The sequence below is a fragment of the Saccostrea cucullata genome, unplaced genomic scaffold (genome assembly GCF_032062105.1).
Source record: "Saccostrea cucullata isolate Sc308-1 unplaced genomic scaffold, CSIRO_AGI_Scuc_v1 ctg7116, whole genome shotgun sequence".
Classification (NCBI taxonomy): Eukaryota; Metazoa; Mollusca; class Bivalvia; order Ostreida; family Ostreidae; genus Saccostrea; species Saccostrea cuccullata.
Genome location: NW_026930651.1, coordinates 1 through 23,077, shown reverse-complemented (window position 1 = coordinate 23,077; position 23,077 = coordinate 1). Strand labels below are relative to the sequence as shown.

At 33.4% G+C, this 23,077-nt stretch overlaps 1 protein-coding gene and 2 long non-coding RNA genes across 5 annotated transcripts; 1 reads left to right on the top strand and 2 right to left on the bottom strand.

Moving 5' to 3' along the window:
* Positions 1-431: 431 nt before the first annotated feature.
* Positions 432-1,559, bottom strand: LOC134229453 (uncharacterized). Its single transcript, XR_009984178.1, has 3 exons — positions 1,473-1,559; positions 1,272-1,352; positions 432-521 (listed from the first exon to the last, which is right to left on the bottom strand). It is a non-coding gene; the product is annotated as an uncharacterized LOC134229453 (long non-coding RNA).
* Positions 1,560-3,079: 1,520 nt separating this feature from the next.
* LOC134229452 (uncharacterized) lies at positions 3,080-6,124 on the top strand. The gene is made up of 3 exons (XR_009984177.1): positions 3,080-3,161; positions 4,834-4,981; positions 6,110-6,124. It is a non-coding gene; the product is annotated as an uncharacterized LOC134229452 (long non-coding RNA).
* A 6,102-nt stretch (positions 6,125-12,226) lies between these two features.
* Positions 12,227-19,393, bottom strand: LOC134229454 (integrase/recombinase xerD homolog). Of its 3 annotated transcripts, none has more exons than XM_062711205.1 (3): positions 18,395-19,393; positions 17,123-17,540; positions 12,227-15,004 (listed from the first exon to the last, which is right to left on the bottom strand). In XM_062711205.1, exons 2-3 carry the CDS (start codon positions 17,529-17,531, stop codon positions 14,028-14,030), a joined length of 1,386 nt encoding a protein of 461 aa, XP_062567189.1. In that variant the 5' UTR covers positions 17,532-17,540; positions 18,395-19,393; the 3' UTR covers positions 12,227-14,027. The 3 variants fall into 3 exon arrangements, with proteins under 3 accessions (XP_062567189.1, XP_062567186.1, XP_062567190.1); XM_062711202.1 differs by having other exon boundaries at positions 19,088-19,390; XM_062711206.1 differs by lacking the exon at positions 18,395-19,393 and having other exon boundaries at positions 17,123-18,388.
* Positions 19,394-23,077: the final 3,684 nt, after the last annotated feature.

Sequence of the window (23,077 nt, the reverse complement as noted above, 5' to 3'; positions counted from 1 at the left end):
CAAGTTCAAAAAGCACTTTTTGTTACTGATACAGATTCAATCGTGTGCGTTTTTAATCGTACGAGATTGTGCGTTTAGAACCCTGTAAATGTCGTTTTGTAAGTTTTTATCGGAATGTTTATTGTGAAATAAGCATTTCCTTTGTTTGTGTTTCTTAATTTATCAATTAAAATCCAAATGAAATGAAAAAGCACAATTTACATAATATATTGCATAACGAACTAATTATCACCCCTACACGAGCAATATAGTACATGTAAGTCGTACAATATTAAGTTTTTGGCAAATAGCGCGATTAATACTGTGATAAACCGTACTTAGATCTTTAAAGCCTTTTTGAAAAATCTGATTTTAGTTATTATTTACTTCTTATTGTGGTCAAGATAATCTTGAAATCAATTCATTGAATTCATTGAATATATAATGTTCCTGGGTAATCCATTGACTTTAATGATTGTTGTGTTTTTCAGGCAGTTTTTTAGTACGTCTTTCTTTCAGTCTTGTGTCCTGACAAGTGTTTCCTACAAAGATTATTAATTAATTAATTAATTATTTAATTATTATATTAATTATTATAAAATACTATTACCCATACTAATATTCCAATTGTTTAGGTCAAAGGGACCAATTCCTAGATTAGGATGACATTAAATACAATAAATTCAATGATATCACTTGAAAAGTCCATGTTTTGGCAACTTGAAATACTGAGTACTGGTATGTTAAATGGTACTATATGTTTAGAGCGAAACAGAAAAGACCATGTGTTTAACAGATTCATAACTGCATATTAGACTTTAAAGGGATGTGTCAGACACCATACAGTGTGTTATTGACCTAGCGACTCTAAATATCGGGCTGCTATTGAACCATAAATGAGATAAAAATTTTCATTTTAATTGTGATGTACCGATTGGATGACAATAAACATGTAATTGATGGATTTCTAATATATTACGGACAACAGTAAAATACTGAAATGATTGATTTCTTTTAAAAATCTGCACAGAATAATTAGAATACCTCAACTGTGAATAAATCAAATGCAATGTATTGTTTCACTTTTTTGCATGGACCTCAAATTAATCCCCTAGAAGATTGAACCTTTTGTTTGAGCTATGTCTAAATTATTTAATGGGATACACTTGGTCTATAAAAGTTTTGTTTACATGTGTCAAAACAAAAACACTGTCTGTGTGTTGTGTTCTGACACATATGTAGAAACTTGTAATGACAATTAGTTTAAATAAAAATAACCTTAAATTGCTAACTCAAAATTTAGTAAACCTTCATATAGATGTCACTAAGCATAAAAAGGACCAGTCGATTCACCTGACTGCGTTACGTAGAACCTGAAATGAGAACGCAATCCGAATTTACTCTGAAAGATTTCGTTGCAAGTTGAATATCAATAAAAATGTGCATTGTAACCACAAAATATGACAAAAAATCAACAAAGCATACATATTTACCATTGTTTCAAAGAAGTATATCGCAATCAGCCAAAAGGAAAGTCTAGAACAAACAATAGAAAGGAGCTCTTGCTGACTCGGATTTTTTTTCTGTAACAGGAAGTGCAAGTAGAACCTGGCTAATCGGTTTCGTATTCATCCAAGAATCGGGAAATACCTTAATCTTTGTAATATTAGTCGTTCAAATTTTTATCTTAAAAATGCATCTCCACTTCAAAGACGAAAGAAGGTGACTAAGTGATATAAATTTACTTTATGGAACCAAAGCTAGTTCTTTTATGGAATGCCGTACGTCACAAATTACGTCATCATGCGACTTAGAAAGCAGAAAGAAACAAAGAAAAAGCAGAATGTTTTCAACTCCATATTTTCTGTAAGTTTGTAAGATTCTCATCTTCTTTTTATATCAGACGGATGTAATAACTTTATTTGGGAATATTTGTTGATAGCTTAATAACAGATATGAGATTCAAGTGGATCTAACATTATCTATGGTAACGCATAACGTTAGCCTATGTGTTGAAAAAGAAAGATGGGCCTAGTACAGGTTCTCTGCTTTTCTTTTCTTACAATATTATTGGCCTATTGATAGGCCTAATGTTTTAATGTGTTTTTAATTCCTGTTGCATTGGGATCTAGTATATAAAATTAAACTGCAGCAATCAAAAAACACACGTAGCATTTGGGGGGGGGGGTGTAGATAGAATGTTGATGTTCTATCGTTAAAATGATAAAAATTAATGTCCTACGTACCCGGTGAGGGCTTAAGATTATTCTAACTACGGTGGTAAATTGCAACCCTCCCTTTTGGATTTGCAAACAAAAAAAAAAAAGAAAAAAATCTAATGTTGTAGGATAGGATTCTCAGGTTCTGAGATCAATATTTTCCTTTCTTTTTCAAAAACTTTTCAGGTAATCCATGCAAATATTTTTTCCTAGTTTTATATCAACCTCCTCCTTTAAAAACCATACCCCACCTGGTATCCTATTGAGTTATTTAACTTCATGCAGGTGTAAAATGTACATTATAATACCCCCCCCCCCCCTTGAAAAAATCCTTCCACCCCTCAACAAAAAAAAGATACCCCACTGTCCTGTCCACAAGTACCTGTGCATGTGCATTCCAAAATGTATGCAGATATAAAGAGGCTTACTTACATCTGGAATGCAAGACAGAAAGTCCTAGTCACTTCCCTAAAATGAGTCGTACTGTACATATATTTACAAAATATTTATTAATTCGAAAATATTTATTAAATGTTGTATTCCATACTCACAGGTATAATTTGCTGGTTATAAGCAGATCTATGCACGGCACTCCATTATACCACACTGATAGCTTCTCAAGGATTATAAATATGATACATGTAAGCAGGTAAGAAAAAAAATCTAAGAGAGAAATATTTTTTTCAGAGCTTGAGGTATACATTGTTTGTTATTACGTGTATAACTATCAATAACAATTTTGTTATTACGTGTATAACAATTTTGTTATTACATATATACATGTAGCAAAACCTTTACCATTCAGCTTATATTTGCTTATCTTGCATTTCTTTAATGTAAATACATGTATATAATCTTCGTTAATTTATAAATTTAAATAAAGTACTTGTCATCACAAGGACCAGATTTCAAGTACCAGAGTAGTCCTAACTCCTAAATTTTCCCAATTTGTCAAAAGTACATGTAAGTATTTTATAATATTTTTTGTTAGCTCACCTGAGCCGAAGGCTCAAGTGAGCTTTTCTGATCAAAGTTTGTCCATTGTCTGTCTGTCGTCGTTGTTGCTGTCATTAACTTTTCACATTTTCGACTTCTTCTCAAGAACCAGTGGGCCAAATTCAACCACACTTGGCACAAAGTATCTTTAGGTGAAGGGGATTCAAGTTAGTTCAAATGAAGGGCCATGCCAAATCAAAGGGAGATAATTCAGAAATAATGAAAAATTGATGGTATGATATAAAAATCTTCTTCTCCAGAACCACTGTGCTAGGAAAGATGAATCTTACAGAGAAGCATCCTCAGGTAGTGTAGATTCAAGTTTATTCAAATCATGACCCCCAGGGGAAGGGCGGGTCCACAATGGCCAATCAAAGTTTTACATAGAAACCCTTCGGGCTTTATGGAATTTAATCTCGTGACCAATTATGACTAAGCTGGGGATATTTCATTGAATTTTTCTCACCTAAGCCAGAAGCTTAAGTTAGCCCTTTTTATGCCCCCGTAAATAAAGTGTTGGGGTACAGTTTATAGTTTTTGTCGTGTCCGTCTGTCTCTCTGTCTGTTTGTCCTCAAAAACTTTAACCTTGCCCATAACTTTTGATTTATTGGAGCCATGACTTTCATTTTTTACTTGTGTTTTCCTTGTGACAAGACCTTTCTTTGGGTACTACCAAATTTGACCTCTTGACCTTGGAGTTTGACTCACTTTTACATGATAATTTTACACCTTTACTTTGGCCATATCTTTTGAACAGTAGACACCAGGACATTTATACTTCACATGTGTATTTTTCATTGAAAGACCTTTAACTGGATACCAACAACCTATACCCTTTGACCTTGACCTTGTAGATTTCTGTACCTGTGCAAAACTTGAACCTTGGCCATAACTTTTGAACGGTAAGGGATACGGTTTTCTGTTCATATTTCACATATGTAATCCTTGTGAGAAGACCCTTCATAGGATACCAAGCAATTTGACCCTTTGACCTAGACCTTTGAGTTTGACCTAATTTAAAAAACAAGCCTTGACCATAACTTTCAAAGGGTTAGGGCTAGTGCTTTCATATTTTACATATTTAATTCTTGTGACAAGACCTTTTATTTGATAACAAGAACTTTGACCCTTTGACCTTGACCATGGAGTTTGACCTACTTTTAAAAGAAAATTAACCTTGGCCATAACTTCTGAAAGGTTAGGGCTAGGGCTTCCATACTCTACATAAGTAATTCTATGTGGCAAGACCTTTCATTGAATACCAATTAGTAACTTAGCCTTTAGGACTCGACCTTGGAGATTTTTGTACTTATTGAAAAAAAAAAAAACTTTAATAATGGCCTGCTTTCAAATTTAACAATTGCTTTCCAGTGAGAATATCCTACTTTTGGTACCTATTAATCAAATTTGCATTTAAGAAAAATTTAATCTTTGCCATGTTGTCATACGGGGGCATCAGTGTTTCACAAACATATCCTGTTTTTGGTCAAAATTTGTCGTTTTTCATTTTGATTTCATGCATTGTTGATCGAAACTTTAAATGCATTTATTAAAAACAAAGTACAATTGTAAAAATACCAGCTTATAAAAAATCCTTAAATTTGTGAGATTCGATCTCAATAATATGATACATTTCAGCTAGTGACACAAGAGAAGAATGTGGAGTAAATGCCAATAAAGGCTGGACTGCAGGGGTATACCTGACTTCTCGGCAATTTCTGGTTATCACCATCCGAATGACCGATTCAGAGGAGAAGACCAACTTCAAGGTGACTCTTATGCATTGGTAAGGATTGAAATTTAATTTCATTAATATGGACACTTGAGGGATGCAAGTATCAATTTATTGTTATTTGTTTTTAGACCTATTGCTTCTCTTTTCATCAGTTGTTGTGTGTCCCATCAGTAACAAATTATCCATTACTGACTGAACCGTTATCAACCAAATTTTGCATGGTAAAAGTTCTTCTTGATAGAATGCAAACAAACTAAGTACATTTAAAGTATATAGTTATACTTATAATGAGTATTAAAGAGTTCCATTTCCAAAATTGTACATTACTTTGCCCCTGGGTACCCAGTAATAGGTTCTGATGTTATAGAAGACATATAAACAATGCAGTAATTCTTTGACAGTCATCTTTTTCTGCTCCTAGGTACTCAGCAAATAAACGTATGCATACATATATTATTTTATCCTATGTTTACGCCTTTATATATGCCTATATGACATCTTAAAGCGAGGACTGAAATGCAAGGCAAACTTAAAGGTCAAGGTCAAAAGGTCAAATTGTTAGCATCCGAAGGAAGGTTTTGTCATAAGGAATAATTTAACCTGTGAAATATGAGAATTTTAGCATTAACTATTAAAAAGTTATGGCCTAGATTATATTTTTTAAAAGTGGGTCAAACTCTTAGGTCAAGACCAATTTTAAGGTAAAAAAAACTTATTGAATGGTCTTGTCACAATGATTACAAAATAATGTGAAGTATCAGATTGATAGCACTAACTGTTCAAAATTATTAGCCTAGGTTAAAGTTTAGGGATTTTTTTTATAAAAGTGGATCAAACCCTAATATCAAGGTCAAGAGGTCAAATTTTATAGTACCCCGATAAAGTTCTTGTTACATGAAATACACCTGTGGAATATGAAGCCATAACCCCACCCATTCATAAGTAATGTGTTTAACGGTTAAATATTAAGACAGAAAGATGGACATAACAGTACAAAAACAATATAAACCCAACAATCTTTGATAACAGAGGCAAAATAAGTGCATAATATTTCCATGACGGTTCAAATAGTAAAACAGATTCAAACTTATTCCTCTAAAAAGTTGAACTTTGAAGATATAAAATTCATGACTTATCTTAATAATATTTTTAGATTTATTTCTTTTTTTTGCTTTACAGAGATCTTTCGCTGATGGACTACAATTGTTTGGGAAAAAATCCAGCTACCACAGCCACAGATTTCTGGCGTGTGTTCAGAAGGAACATAGATGCAATTGGTAGGTAAATTTTGCTCTTAAATTCCCTTGCAACAGATACAAATTGCATCATCAGATATAGGTCAATGAAACAGAGACAATTATCACAAGGTTTAATTGATACCTGACACAAGATTGTTTTTAAGTTTAAAGTCATTTGCAGGAAAATTGTTTTCATTTTTTGTCAATAATTTTATACTTAAGAAACATTATAATTATACTTTTAATTATGATTTATAATGTATGATTTTGAAAACATTATAATTTATGATGTATGTTTTTTGATTTTTTAAAGATCATTTACAATGTAGGCAATATAAATTCAACCTTTTACCAAATTGAACTTAGGGGTGATATGAGATTGCTATATCTACTTTTGTTCATATTTTATGTTATCTTGATAAGTAAGGAAATATTGACTTTGGAAAAGCAGTTGTAAAATTCATGACTGTATTTCATTTACCGGTACCCAGTATTCATCACAATTACAGCTCAACAAACTTTTAAAGCTCACGTCGTTTTTCGCACAAATTAAGGTCACATTGTTATAATGCAATATTGTGTATTGAGACATCAAAATACATTTTAAAAGTATTTGTTTACATTATTTGAGTTTCATTTCATTTACCAAAACATAATTCATACAAATCAATTGCTAGAACTTTGATATATTCTTGGCTGAAAAATAACAACCATTTCCTTTTGATTTTTTGTGGTTTCTTGCCAATTGCAGCTGTCTTTTTGTCCGTTCTTTTGAAAGCAGTAGCTCTTTGCAGAAACATAGATACGGGCACAGTACAGCTACTGTAACTTGTATTTTCTGTACATTCTGACTCTTTAGCACAGGGTGATAATAGTATTTTTCATCTATTTACTGCTTTGTATGTTAATAAGGTGGCATTTTTCAGAGTCACCTTCTAAAATCTAGAATCATGAAAGATTCACTCCACACAAAAATTTTAACGTTTCAAACTGTAAATGCATAAGAATTTTCCTTTTCATAGAAAAAATTTACTATTTAAAAAAATTAACAATACTTCATAATCCCACCCTGCAGTATTGTTTCTTTCTGCAGTGTTATCTCTTTTCGGTACTACATTTAGACAAAACTCAGATGAGTTTGGTAAATGAGCAAAGAATGTTAAAAAATACTCACCTTTAAGAAGAAATTTTAAGATTTTCAACTACATTGTATCAAAGAAAGCACGTTTTATATTATTTGTAAATAACCTATGGTAGAGGCCTTTAGTAGAAACATCGTACCATTCATTGATAAATTCCCCGCTGAAACATCCACTTTGGAAACTTAAGATAATAGTTTTAAAGGACATTTATACTTGACATTAAAAATGTAATATAACGTAGGGCCATGTCATCGTTCTGAGGTTCGCAAATAGTAATTCATATTATAAAAATGTGACCTTAATTTGTGCGAAAAACCATGTGAGCTTAAAAAGTTTGTTGAGCTGTATTTTCTCTTGCAGATGAAACAATCTCCAGACAGATGGGTGGCCCTTGAGCAGAGAATGTTAAAAAGAATTGAAGCATTCAATAAAGAAGATTAAGAAACAGAATGTGTCCAGTTGTTTGTTCATCAAAAGAATAACTTGGATAATCATAGTGGTGCTTCCTCAAAATCTGCATGTGTTAAAATTAAGATTTAGATAAAGCTCATTAAGTCATTTGCTGGATCAGATTTTGAGATTGCACTTATTGCATTTTTTTTAATACAGTAACAGTGAAACGTTGATGATTAGTTGTACAAATTCATATACAGATCTAAGTATTAGAATTTCCTAATACTTTTCATCAAATGGATTAAAAGAATTGAAAGTCCAATATACTAGGAAAAATATATAAATTACATCACATGGATTTTTTATTAATATATCATGATATTTACATGAACTTCGCATGAAATTCATATGAAAATCTGTAAGAAAGCAGCAAAAATATTCATATGAATTTCGTGCGAATTTTTATTCGCATGATATTCGTGCGAATTTCATGTCAAAATCGCATGATATTTTCATGCGAATATCATGTGTGGTCCTTTTCGTCTCCTTTTCATGCGAAGAATTCGCACGATATTCAGGCGAATTTCGTATAAAGTTTATGCGAGCTACTTTTGCCTGTGTACATGGACACGGCATGATTTTCGGGAGTTTTGATTATCTGTGTTGAACCTATTTGTAATTAATTAATTTAAATTAAGATTTCTGCAAATAAAAAAGTAAATAATTGGCAAGTTTATCATACATTGAATCATTGGAAACATAAGGATAAAATTTGTAATTATAATTTAAGTCATTTCATGCTGCCATTTTTGTTCAATCGTATCCCCCATTCTGCATATCATGATATTCAATTCAATCAAATTATACGACCCACATACATGTACATCGTCTAATAAAACGAATATATTCCGTTTTTCTTAATCTGAGAATCACCTTAGAAATAACTATTTCAAATATAAAATATTAAGTCTTGCATATACATGTATTTAGTTACAGAAATATCATTTTCCGTTTTTTCTTCAAAGTCTATGAATTAATATTGATAATTCTTCGAAATCTTAAATAAATATTAAGCCGTATTTTGTTTTGAAAATATTGATTCCTAAATATTTTGAACTATTTTGAGTGAAGAATCGTGCGTTTGCGTTAACAATCGTGTAAGATCATGTAACGTGAAGAATTGTGAACGTGAAAGATCGTTTGTGTAACAGGTTTTATCGTGCGTTAATCGTGCGGAATCGTTCGTGTAATGTGATCGTTCGTGTAAGTTGTCAACAATAACGTTCCAGCCACTGCAAATGTAAGAGCTTCCTTAAGTACTGTTACATCACACACGTTTCCACTCGCTAATTTCATTATTTAACAAAATTTTCAAACGTTCAACCCTTCATTAGAGCAATTACAGTATATCATCCGATAAAACATGTAGGAAACGATCAAAAATTACAACGTTATGTTTCGAAAAGATAGAAAAAAGATGAAAAATCCCATCTTGGAGAATTTAATTATCTTTTTTTGTAAACTTTCTTAAATATGTGGCCAATGAAATTCTAAAAATATTTTATGCACTTATATACTGGTTGTGAATTGGATAGCTCTTTTATTAAACCCGCGACAGGGAACTATTAACTGACGGAAGACAAACATGACGGGAATAGTTTCTGTTAAGGGTTTGATAAAAGAGCTATCCAACTTACATTGTACAACCAGTAGATAAGCGTTTTATAATATACTGATGTATAATATAACTTCTAAGGTTTTAACTTTTTGTAGTAAGAAAATACTGCAACAATAAACTGAAATCCTGATGACGTCACAATGCTACTGAAGTCGTTATGATATCATCAGTCAATAGATAAATCGTGGAAATAAAAATTGGGTGCAAAAATTGCATGGAAACTTTTCGAGGGTGTATTACCTTCTTATCTTTATATAGGTAAAATTTTAACAGAGGTTAAAAAATATTTTTCAGATTTATATTTTACGTTTTTGTCGCGCTAAAAAGAAACATGGGCATCATTTAGACTTAAAAGTTTGCTCGAGAAATACAACATAACGTATCTACGACGTCATGTGACGTTACAATTGGAATTTTCCAAATACACCGTGTAGTTTGCTTTTCATACTCAAGAAAGTCTTATCATATGACCAATTGCATGTCATTAAAAATTGAATTTCAATTTTATCAGCATTGTATTACACGGAAAATCTTTAGCAAACTCACAGGCTCACAGGAGAGATAATGTAAATAAAAGACTTGTTAAGATGGTTTCAGAGATTTGGGTTTGTGAAAGATCATTAAATGCTCAGTGAATGACAAGAAGACAAAACGATAGGAGGGTGGACGGAGACGTTTAATAGCTTATATCTTTGTCAAAAAACACGGTTAGAGCTATAAGTGAAATTTTAAGTACGACTGTTCAAAGAACTTTTACAAAGGAATTATTCATGAAAAGAGTGAGTGTACGATAGGAACCAAGTTTACATCTTGTTATGAACTTTCAAATATCCAATCGATAGTATACTTCCAGTTATTTAGCTCCATCTCGAATACAGTTACAGAAGTGAAAGAACCTATACACTGATTTTTATAGGCTATTATATAAATCAAGCTAACTTGACTTGAAGAGCACAAACTTTTTATTTTGACAAAAATATCAAAGCCTTTGTCCGTTATTGATTAGCATTTGTTTCTGGTCCTTGACGAAGGGCAGTTGAATGAGCCGTCACAATTACAGTCGCAATCAAAGCGGAAGCAACCTCTGTCAAACTGAAACCGCCCACGTCCGTATCTCCTACCATAAACCTTGCAGTTTCTACAGTCATTCTCATTTCCACCCTGATTTCTGCAGATATCCTTCGTTAAATAGGCGGGACAATAGTACGAACCATTGCAAAAGCATTGACATGAATACTGAAGACATCCATCATTGGACTTGAAGATGGAATTCGCGGGTATGTTAAGGAAGCATATAAGTCAATTTTCGGGAAATTCAGACTTTTTAAAGGAAATTTAGTTTGTTAATTTACCAAAACCGTTGATAAGCGTAAACTATTATTATTTTTTCCATAAAGATAAAAGAGTGTCTAACTCAACGACGTGCAACACCACCACGGCATCACGTGACTTCTATTAATAGCGAAATTTTCCTTAATAAAAAAGCGAACAGAACAACAATACACCGGAGTTTAATAATTTCTTTGCGTAAATAATGAAGTTAAAAAACATCTATTTTGCCTAAAAAGTGCTGCTAGAATCCCACTGTCCCGTCAGTAAAATAATTATTCCAAACATTCGCACGAAACCTTACCCGATGTTTTGAATTTTTTACCTATGATTCGAGATTTTTCGTAAAACCCTGCTGAACTCGGGATTCTAGCAGCACTTTCAAAGTATTTAAGGATGCAAAGTTTCCATTAGTACAAATTTTATGTTTTGAAATATACAGCTTATTGTTGTTCTATCGCATTGTTTTTGTCACAATCGACAGAGGAAAGGCCGACTGGGATACGTATATAGCTGACTGTCTTTGAAAGCGAATATAATCGATGAATACGAATTAGCATACCTGTTTTATTAACTGAATTCCATATGAATTTCACAAAATATTCACGATATTTCCTTTTGAACTCCATTTTACGTATCTTTATTCATGCCGTCATAGCCAAATTCTCTTTACACGACATGATCAATTCCCGATCAATTCTCAAGTTACTTGATGTATACATATGACGTCATCAGTGGTAGATTTTAATGAAAATGACAGACACATCATAACGAAATAAAAACATTTTATTTTTGTTAATGTTTACACGTATCTAATCATTTTCTATAGTAAAAATACATCTGCAAATACCAATTTTACAAACAACTTGTGTTCTAAAATTGACGTCATCACCTCTACTATGACGTCATAATGTAGCACTGATTTGGTCAAGGTAAAATATTTTGATGCTTCCTTATTCCCCCTGCGTTTCCACGATATCGCTGTCCTCTGACAATGCATTGTCTACAAGACTGAGCGCTGCAAACGACGAAGATAACGAGAAGAAGAAGAAAGAACCTCAACATCTGAAAAAAAACACCAGTAAACGTCATACACGCATGCGTAACATCTGTAAAAAAAAAACTGTAAACGTCATATGCGTTCAATTACCTGTAGAATATGAACATATATTTCAAAGGTATATAAAATTGGGTTAACACTTTCCTGATAGATATATCTTGTAACAAATAGTTTTGATTTTGTATTCAAGACCTTGAGAAATGTATGTTCTTAATTAATGACATGTTCATGCGAGTAATAATAGTAAATGAAATTAAAATAAATAAATGAAACCTGAGTTTATCAACATGGATGTAAATGGGTTATACGTATGCTATATTAGGGATTTTCACTCGATTACCTTACTCCTTTACGTGTTATAATGATGTGTGACAAATGTATCAGAGGGATTGAAAATAAGGTTATCAATTGGTAGTGCGTGTGGAAAATATCTTATAAAAGAAATTTTATTTTATGTTCCTTAGTTCTCCTGCCAGACAACTGGGCTTGTTTTTTGGTTAAAGCAGGCAAATACAAACAACATTATTGAAGTGAAAAAATGTCATTTATTGAAGTAAATGACGTAAAATTAGTAAAAACATATTTACAATACAAGACAGGGGGTCAGAAAGGGGGACTTAAATATAAAATATAACATATCTTTATCACAATATTGCACAATCTGACCCCCAGCACCATAATGTCATTGTAAATGTTATACATAGAAAAAAGGGGGAACAACCAGTAGACTAATTAAGAAAACAAAACATGGAAAAACATTGGCATGTATAGTATACATGTATCTGTGTTGACCCCCTACAAAACATAAAAAATTATAAATATACATGAAAATAACTGTGCTACATTGCTGCCTGCTATCAAAAAAGGTGGGTAAAAGAAAATACAACGGTGGAAGAAGGGGTGGATGGTGGGTACGTAAAATCGAGCATTTAAATGTTGCGACTTTCCCTTCTTGTAAAAAGATAAACAATGAACACGTGATAACAAAGCGCTCTGCTGATTGGTTGAAAATGGTTATGAAAGGGGTAAATCAAGTTACATAAGTAAAACCCGGTTGACACATTGTATAAGACTATTACAAAAGAAAAATAGTTATGCAAGAACTTAATATGAAGAAATATACAAGAACATGTCACATAAAGGTCATTATTTACAATAATAACTTATTTATGTTCCTTAGTTCTCCTGCCAGACAACTGGCCTGGGCTTGTTTTTTGGTTAAAGCAGGCAAAAACAAACAACATTATTGAAGTGATAAAATGTCATTTATTGAAGTAAATGACGTAAAATTAGTAAAAACATATTTACAATACAAGACAGGGGGTCAGAAAGGGGGACTTAAATATAAAATATAACATATCTTTATCACAATATTGCACAATCTGACCCCCAGCACCATAATGTCATTGTAAATGTTATACCTAGAAAAAAGGGGGAACAACCAGTAGACTAATTAAGAAAACAAAACATGGAAAAAACATTGGCATGTATACATGTAGTATACATGTATCTTAGTTGACCCCCTACGAAACATAAAAAATTATAAATATACATGAAAATAAATGTGCTACATTGCTGCCTGCTATCAAAAAAGGGGTAAAAGAAAATACAACAGCCACAATCCAATTGCAAATTGGATCCACCCACCCAAAGGCGTCTTGGCAGGAGACGCAAATACAAGCCATAAGAAATGTAAAAGAAATTTTTAAATATAAATATCAGACAAGTTTCTAAATCTACATATACATGTACAATATATTACATATAACAGTAAGTAATACTTGTTATCAAAAAAGCTGAAAAAGGCTTCTAACTATAAAAATGTTTTACTGTTTTGCATGTTTACTGAAATAGACATTCAAAAATGAATATACATTAATCTTTCGACTACCGGAACTAAACAGGCACAATGGAAGTTCAAGTTATTAGTACTGGACTTGTTGACTGCAGACGACTTCTGCCCCGTCAACAAAGATGTGAAACATAGGCTAAGCTGCATGCAAATTGGGCCCTATAGCTGCAGACCACTTCTGACCAACAATATGAGAATGTAATTGAGACTTTGAATCTTAAAAGATTCAATATGGAACCAACAGACGACTACTGAATTGGTTCCTACTGTATTTACATTTACTCAAGTCAGTTTAGATCATTAACATATTGAAATTTTGACATGTACTGTAATGCACGACAAGTTTTTTATGGTAGTATCGAGTTGAGTATGTCAATGAGAATTGCAACACATATTTACTAATGCCTATATTTTAAATGACTGGATTCTAATGTAACGACGAAAAGCATCAGAGTTCCACCTGCCTAATTTTTGAATAACTTGTTCAGAATAGCCTAAAGAGGCTGCATGAGTAGCGGCACCAATCCTGAAACTGTGACCTTTAACGCTATCTGTATCTAGACCGATAAAGTGTATTGCCGTCTTCAAATGTGAAGTTACTAATGAATAAGACACAGGTGTACCATCCATTGTTTGAAACAAAGGTCCATTCTTGTGGTTGAAAGTTTGTACATAGTTAGACAATGCCTGAACTGGACAATATTGGGAATTTGAACTTGCTTGCAGGTAAAGTACTAACGGTTTGTTGTGTTTGTTTGTTTTGTATTCTCTCAAAATGATTTGAACTCCTACAACCGAATTTGATTTGTGTTCAAATGTAACATCTTCCCTTTGCAAAACTTTATCACTACCCTTTGCAGATTTCACTGTTATTTCCCCTAATCTTAAAAACGCATGGAAAGCCATCAAAAACACTGCACGTAACAGCAGCCTTAGCGAAAAAAGCTTAACTGTGTGATTGAGGGCCTCTACTAGTCTTTGAAGAATAGGTGCAGTTATTGGTAAGCGAGTGTCTTTTCTTGGGCCCAGTGTTTGACAGCCTTTAAGAATTTTCTTAACCACAAATGCTTGAGTGGGGTCTGACATATTACCAACTTTGTGAACAAAACTGATAGCCGACATATGAGATAAAATAGAACTGGGGGAGTAATTATTGGAGAACAATACACCAATGAAGTTACATACATCAGTCACAGATATTGGAAGTGAAAGTCCTGGCTTCCATGTCAGTAAATACTGCCAACTTTTGCGATATGCTAGGGCTGTGGCTGATGAAAGAGATGAAGTCAGCAATTGCCTACTGACTGGGCTCAAATTGACAAGAGGTCCTTGGGCACCACTGTTTGACTGGGATTCAAGTGAGGTGCTATCCTGAAGGCCTCCTGAAATTTAAATCGAGATAGGTGATCTGCTAATGTATTACTTTTTCCAGGAATGTGCTTAGCTTTAAAAAGAATGTTCTTAGAAAGGGTCACAAGAACAAGTCTCCTAACTAGTTTCATGAGAGTTTTTTCCTTGCAAGTTTGCTTGTTTATGGCATGCACCACAGCTAAATTATCGGACATGAAAAGTATTTTGCTATCGGCAAGATATGATCCCCAAATCTCTAAAGCTAATACTATCGAGAACATCTCTTTAATTGCAATTTGTTGATGTGACATGTCTTTTATTGTATCCCAACCCAGGGCAAACCAGTTTCTACCTAGAACAGCTGCACAGCCCAATGAGCCTGAAGCATCAGTAAAGAGTAAGTGTTTTTCCGCAGAGGCCCAAATATCTGGCAGAATAGCCGATTTCCCATTAAATTTATCTATAAAATGGGACCACATATTTAAGTCAGCCCTTGCCTCACAAGTAAGCCTTATGAAAAAATGGGGTTGAGTTATTCCACAAGTTAAATCAATGAGGCGACGCAGAAAAGCCCTCCCTGGGACAACTACAAGACAGGCAAAATTCAAAAGCCCTATCAAAGATTGCAAGTCTTTAAGTGTTATTTTCTTCCTATTTTTGACTTCATGTAACCTATCCCTTATTTTTAAGAGTTTAGCCTCTGGCAATCTACAAACCATTTCAATAGAGTCAACTTCAATGCCATAAATTGTCAGAGTAGTAGTTGGACCCTCATTTTTTTCTGATTTTATGATTATACCAGATTCTTGACAAATCCTTAAGAACCTCTGTAATGATGCCTGGCATGCATCAGACTGGTCTGGGCCTATAAAGAAAAAGTCATCCAACATGTGGGACATGCCAGGTGCCCCAAATTTCTCACACATAACCCACTGTAAACTTGTACTGAGACACTCAAAAATTTGGCAAGAGCTACTGGCACCCATGGGTAGACACTTATCATAATAGAAATTACTATTCCAGGAAAAACCTAGGAGTTTGTAGTCTTCAGGGTGTATGGGTACAATACGAAAAGCGTCCTCAATGTCTGCTTTTGCCATTAAAGCCCCTTTTCCAAATTTCCGAAGAAGTTCAGTTATGTTGTCAATTGAGTCGTAATGTACTTTTGAATTTTCTTCAGGAATGCCAAGGTTCACTGAATCAAACTTGGGAAAGGAGAGATCATGAATTACCCTATATTTGTTCGGTTCTGATTTTGGAACCACTCCAAGAGGAGACGAAATGAAATTTGGAAAAGGTTGTTCTTTGAATGGTCCGGCAATTCGATTTTTTTCTTTCCCTACACTAATAAACTGATCAATAACTACAGGGTGATCTAAAGCACTTTTATGATTTCTAGGGATTTTCGTTGTAGGTGGAGATGTACATCCTAACTTAAAACCTTTTGAAAAACCCTCGAAAATCACCTTTAATTTTTCTGTATCATAGCCCTGTAGTATATGAATGAGCTTATTTATCTTGACTGGGGTTGGGAGATTTTGAATTTGAGTTTGATTTAAAGGAGTAGGAACATTTGACTTTGGGGTGATTGCCCTTGCATTGCATGCAGCTGTGCCTGAATTGACATGGGGACCGTGTGCAACGTTCCCCTTTGTTAAACTGGTAACAGTATTTGACACGAAAGGGCTGATTTAATGCGGTCTTGTTTTGATAACCAGATTTGGGCAATGTTATAGCTTTTAATCTTAGTTCTTGCACTGGAATTTGCCAAGGTGCAACAACAGATTCTCGTAGTTTACGAAAATGCTCATCATAAGCCCTGAAGGCATTATCCCCATGTAACTGATGGATCTCTCTGACCATGTGGCAATATTTGAACAAATGGGGTGCCTCTTGGGGAAATTTCTCACTGTAGATAGATGCGAATATCAAAAATGCATCCGTCCATTGAGATATACTGATTGGAAATTTAAATTTTGGACTCTGCTGTACATTTATAATGCCCGATGAAATTGACACAGAAAGAGGTTCATCTCGTACACTTAACAAAGATCTTAAGTCAATAAATTCATTATTCCAAATCTTAGTTTTGGTTTTTTGTGAAACCGTGGAACTGAGAGGAATCCCATCTGTTAAAGAAATTGTCTTACTCAGTGGGCTTAAGTCCTTGTGTGTAGAGCGGTCCCCAAGGAAAATTTGATCCAAAAGAGTTCCCAATGTGGAAGTCGTTGCTGGCTCAGCACTTTGAGATGTGGAGGCAGGTTCCAAGTTCACAGGCATCTGTCTGTCCTCTGTTGTGTTTTGAGAGGTGGCGATTAAATTTTCAGGTTTTTGTTTTGATATGGCTAACATGGCTTCGGCTAGTTTGTTGTAATCAATTTGTCCATACACAGGCCCCGGTATCACTTCAGGGTGCTGAATGGCTGTACTAGGCCCTGGTATCACTTCAGGCTGCTCATTGGCTGTAGTAGGCCCTGGTATCACTTCAGACTGCTCAATGATGGTTTTTTGCCTCTTTTTGGGGTTTTTGGCTGGTGTCGTCTTGCGTTTTGGTGGCATTGTAGATCTCTGCAAGAGAATTAAAGTATTACTACTGCACACCTTATAAAAAGTTTCAGTATCCAACCGATCAATGAATTTGAGTCGATGAAATAAATACTCCCTGCTTTATGCATTTCAAATATTATATAAATTCTAAACAGTGAAACTCAATCAACATACGGTATGTGCGTATGGTTCTGCACCAACTCAATCAACATACGATAAGTGCATATGGTCCTGCACAATTTTTTTTTTCTTTTTTTTTTTTTTTAATTCAACTCAGTCAACACACAGTATGTGCATATGATCCTGAATCAACTCAATCAACATATGGTAAGTGCATATGGTCCTGCACATTTTTTTTTTTCATTCAACTCATATAACAAATGCATATAGTCCAGCACATTTCATCTAGTATAATAAGTGCATATGGTCCTGCACATTTTTTTTTTAATTATTATTATTATTGCACAGCTTAGTAAAAACTACATAAGTACATGTACTCAGTACCAATGTAAATCACAACATATTCACAACATGTGATTATATACTCATGTATACACCACATAAATTACTGTAAAAGTCTGAGCCTATGGTCTTGCAAGTAAATTATGAATTGTATCATAAAAAATAATAAAATTACTCAGCATTAATTATTCATTATGTAAATTTTGCACATCATTATCTCAGTATTCTATTAAAATCAAAATTGTCCAAATCATTGGCTCAATGCAACCAGAAATAGTTTACTTTTAGAGCACTATTCATGTTAATGGATACATGCAGTATGTAAATGACCAAAACCTGAGACTTCAATTATGAGCTAGCCCTTTCAATGTTTAATGGACCATACATGACATAAGTATAATTAATATACTGGCCTGTCTTATGCCGGTAGTGCAATACTGCAGAGCGAATACTCCGCCAGAATCGATGCATTGGAGAAGAAGTCACAACACGATGCTCCGAGTGAGTGCGCAAATGTACACCATCCTTGCTCAAAAAGTCCAAGCTTTTCCAAAAGCCTCTATGATGCCAAAAGTGTATATTGTCCAGGTTTTTGCATTCACTCATCAAAAGTTTGTTTATGTGGATCACACGGTCGTTAAAGTCATCAGATGAAGCCCAAGGTCTACGTCTAAACAACTGACCAATTATAACAATTTGTACTCCTACACCAAGGTGAATATAAGAAGCTAATGATAAAATGTCTCTTGCTATAACGTTCGGACTGTTAAGCAGAATGTCATTCTCACCTATCTGCATAAAGCAAATATGGGGGAGCACATCAAAATTCAACAGTTCTCTAAATAGACGACTGTCTCTTAACTTAAGACCTCCACGGCCATTCACTGACACCGAATATTGTTCGTTATTGAGTTTTAAATTAACGAATTCACTAGAATTGTTCATGTAATATCCCAAGCGTTTTATAAAAGAATGTCCAATCAAAGATACACGTAGAATACAACGATCGTCCATGTTGTGACAGTCTTCTCCGTTGCCCGGATGTGAACCCTTACACAATAAAACGACACTTACATAACTAATTTCACAACAAAACACAAACTCACTTTTCTGGGAATCTACCGCAACTGTGAAACAATAACGTATATCACATAGCCCACAGTCTTCAGTTGTATGGCTAAATCAAAAAATGTAAGGATTTTCCGAGGTATTAAAGCGAAAAATACGTAAAATCGAGCAGTTAAAATGTTGCGACTTTCCCTTCTTGTAAAAAGATAAACAATGAACACGTGATAACAAAGCGCTCTGCTGATTGGTTGAAAATGGTTATGAAAGGGGTAAATCAAGTTACATAAGTAAAACCCGGTTGACACATTGTATCAGACTATTACAAAAGAAAAATAGTTATGCAAGAACTTAATATGAAGAAATATACAAGAACATGTCACATAAAGGTCATTATTTACAATAATAACTTATTTGAGAGAGAGAGAGATATAGAGAAATTGGGGCTATTTATTCTTTAAAAAGCATTATATGTATATTAATTTCTCTTTATTATGAACGAGGCATGAAACGTGAAGATTTTAACAAAGAATTAAAACCCTACGATAAAGAGTATACATCAGAAACAATTACTGTTGTATTGCATTTTAAATTTTAACATGCATTAGAATCTGATGACGGTTTCAAATTTCTTCAAAACTTGATTTTTTCCTTTCCTATTATTTTAAATTTCCCCTTATCATTAGATATGGAAGCATTAACAATTGACATTATAAACTTAAGATAACTAGATAGTCTTTTTGCACATACCTTAACTTTCACAAGGTCCAACATACAGTGTACAAATAAAAAGCATGAAAAAAAACATGAAGTTCTATTTTATAGAAAACCACAAATTAGTTATATAGCATTATCTCATTACCCCTGTTTGTCCAAGTAATTGCCATTCATAGAGTAAATTATCTTCAAATCGGGAACCTTTAAAGTTTACAACCAATGCAAATGTCATTTGGGAAAAATGCTTACATGTATATATACTCAACAATAAAAAAGAAACGCCTAATAAGATTAAACATGATAAGTTTTCAGTTTAATCCTTATTTTTTAAAAGTGATTTTAGAGGGTTTTGATAAAAATCAAACATGTCCTGTGTTGCCAGTAGATAAGTGAAGTTATGTCAGTGTCGACGCCTCCACATTTCAAGCCCCACCGTCTTAAACAGTTCATATGCCCTTGCAACGTCTAAGCAATAGTGGATTTCCACTGTACGGATATTGTGCACTAATACCAGCTCCTATCAGTCTATTGCGAATAATTTATGCACTTATATTCTGATTTGTTCATCCAACAATTATAGGAGCAGTTTTACAGCAGTTGTGAATCGCATGAGGTGCTATAATAAAAAGGGGGTCTGAAGATTTTACCTAGGTATGGTTATCTGTCGGCGGCCAATTATTGGTCTTCCGACGTTAGTTTAACGGCTGTAAAGCCATTGATGTATTCCAAATGCGGTTGCAACTTCCTGTTCTCTTGGATAGGACTTACGGTATTTAGGCCATGCCTGATGTCCCATCCAATTATGTAAGCTTACTTTACATAATAAATCATTGTTTAAAATTAAAATTACAAGCAGTAAGTAGAAAATTATATATTTATGAAAATTACCCAATTTTATGTTTCCCGCATAGAAGAAAAAACTGCTCAGAAATCTATACACGTGGTTTATAAGCGTTGTTTACTGTGATATTGCATATTTTCTAATTTTAAAGTTTGAGGGAAATATACTGATTCATGAAGATTTGATTCCGTACTTGATTTTTTTGTAGTATTTTTTATGAACAATTCCATTTTGTGGTAGACAAAAAATTGTGGGTCTCTTTATGCCTCGAAAATAAAGGAAATCAAACCACCTTAAAAATTAATAATTTCTTAATATGCAATAATATATAACTTTGTAAAACTTTCTCGATAGATCCTACAATAGGCATTGCTAGTGTTTTTATAAAATCCAACGATCCTCTGACATAAGGTTATCGCGCGTTCCGGTTTACATGAATTAATGCAAAAGCTTTGGACAGACACAGAAATTTACTTAGAAATTCATTAGCGCTCAATACGTTTTAGCGTTCAGGGCTATTTTGCCAAAGGCGCTTAAATTAGTCGTATGCCAAATATTCTCGTTTTACAGTATTAAAAGTTTAAACCATATTATGCATTTAATCATACATTTAAATTATTCAGGATGTATCTAATCAAACATATGTGACATTCATACTGAACGACATCTATGCTTAAATTCTAATAAAATTATAATCATTTTTTCATAAGAATATTCTTAAACTGTACAACTTGTCAGCTATTTCATTTTACAGATATTGAAAGTGTTTCTACTTCTCTTCGTTGCCTTCATCCTTTGCAGCGCACAGTCTTGTAGAGAATACATTGTTAGAGTGCAGTGATATCGTGGAAATTCCAATTTTAAGTCCAACGATGGATGTCTTCAGTATTCGTGCCAATGCTATTGCAATGGTTTGTACTATTGTCCCGCCTATTTAACTCTTTACAACTTACTGAACTGTTAAGCAACATACACTTAATGTTAACGTCATAGAAATAGATATTTAACATTTCCCCGCAAGCACTTTATAGCCAGGTACACGTTTCTCTAATGTTTAGCGAAAATAATATCATGACGTAATATTTTGATACAAATTTATCTTTTCTTATTTAATGAGAATTTTGCAAGTATAAAATAGAAGGAAATTGGCATTAAATGGAATGATATGCAGAGAGGAAATGGAAACCGATGTCAAAATTTCTTTTAGCTATAGGTAACTTAAATTTGGAGTGGACATTCCATTGGGGAATTTATACCATAGTGTCAGTTTCACCAGGCAAAATCCTACTCGATTTTCTTCTTTCAGGGAGGGAATTTACTGTTTCAACTTTGAATACAATTACATTTAACAACGATGAAATATAATTTCATATACCAGTCTTTTTTTCTGGTGTTCTCTAATTCATATATATTAGAAATCCGCATGATACCATCCAAGCACAGTCACAAAAAAACGCCATGATTCGTGCCTGTGTTCGAATGAAATCAAGTTTTTTACAGGCAACAAAACTTTTTTTTAAATAAGAACCATAAGTATAAAACCGTGAAAAAAACTTTTTTCACTTCTATTGACAGTGGTTCATCCTGAAGAGCACAGGTTTAAGGGCAACCTCTACATTACATGGAAGAAATTTCAACGATTTAATGTATAAATTAGAGATTAAAATGAGATAATCATGTTAAACATGAATGTCAACCAGTTGCTTAAACATCATAATATATGTTATCACTCAATTACTGTTCGTTGACATTATGACTATTAAATTATTTTCGAAATTTGTAAATTGTTTGCACAGCTGCATTGAAGATAAAAAAATCCCGTCAATGCAAAGCAGATGTTATATGCAAATCTTGATTATATTCATTTTTTAATGTCCTTATTTAATCCTCATTTTTAATGTCAGGATTTTACTATACTTGAAGAACCCTTTAATTGAATTAAAAGTGATAAGAAAAATTGCATCTTCGTAAAGTAGCTAAATCAAAATTATAATCATATGTACTCTAATCTAATCATCAGAGGGTCAAAAGGACCTACAAACTGTACGCAATTATCAAAATTCATTCAAAATTAATCATAATTGGTCATCATCTATTATGCCCTTGGCTATAAAAGGTATGAGAGATTTCAACGGTACATGTATATTTGAACAAAGTTGCCTTCAAGACGCGTCTAGAGGTAGGTACACAACTTGATTTTGCAAAGAATTTGAAAGTATGAAAAACGTATATAGTACATGTGCTATTGCTACATTGTATAATCTTTCATAGGTATATATCAGAAAAGCAAAATTACTTTGTAAGTGATTCCAATCACATGTTTTTGTTAAGTTCACTTTTGTGTTTCAGAAAAAAAAATAAGCCTTTCATTGGGATTGTATTGTGTGGCTTACGGGGAGCTGAATTAACAATCTTTAGACGGAGGCTGTCATACAGCCTCCGGTTATAGGGATTGTCTTGCCCATGGAATGTA

Excerpts from the sequence above, each read along its gene's own strand:
- LOC134229454 (XM_062711205.1), bottom strand. The coding sequence starts at position 17,531 with ATGCCACCAAAACGCAAGACGACACCAGCCAAAAACCCCAAAAAGAGG. Across the intron at positions 15,005-17,122 it reads CAAGGACTTAAGCCCACTGA|GAGGCCTTCAGGATAGCACC; the intron begins GTAAGACAATTT and ends TTTAAATTTCAG.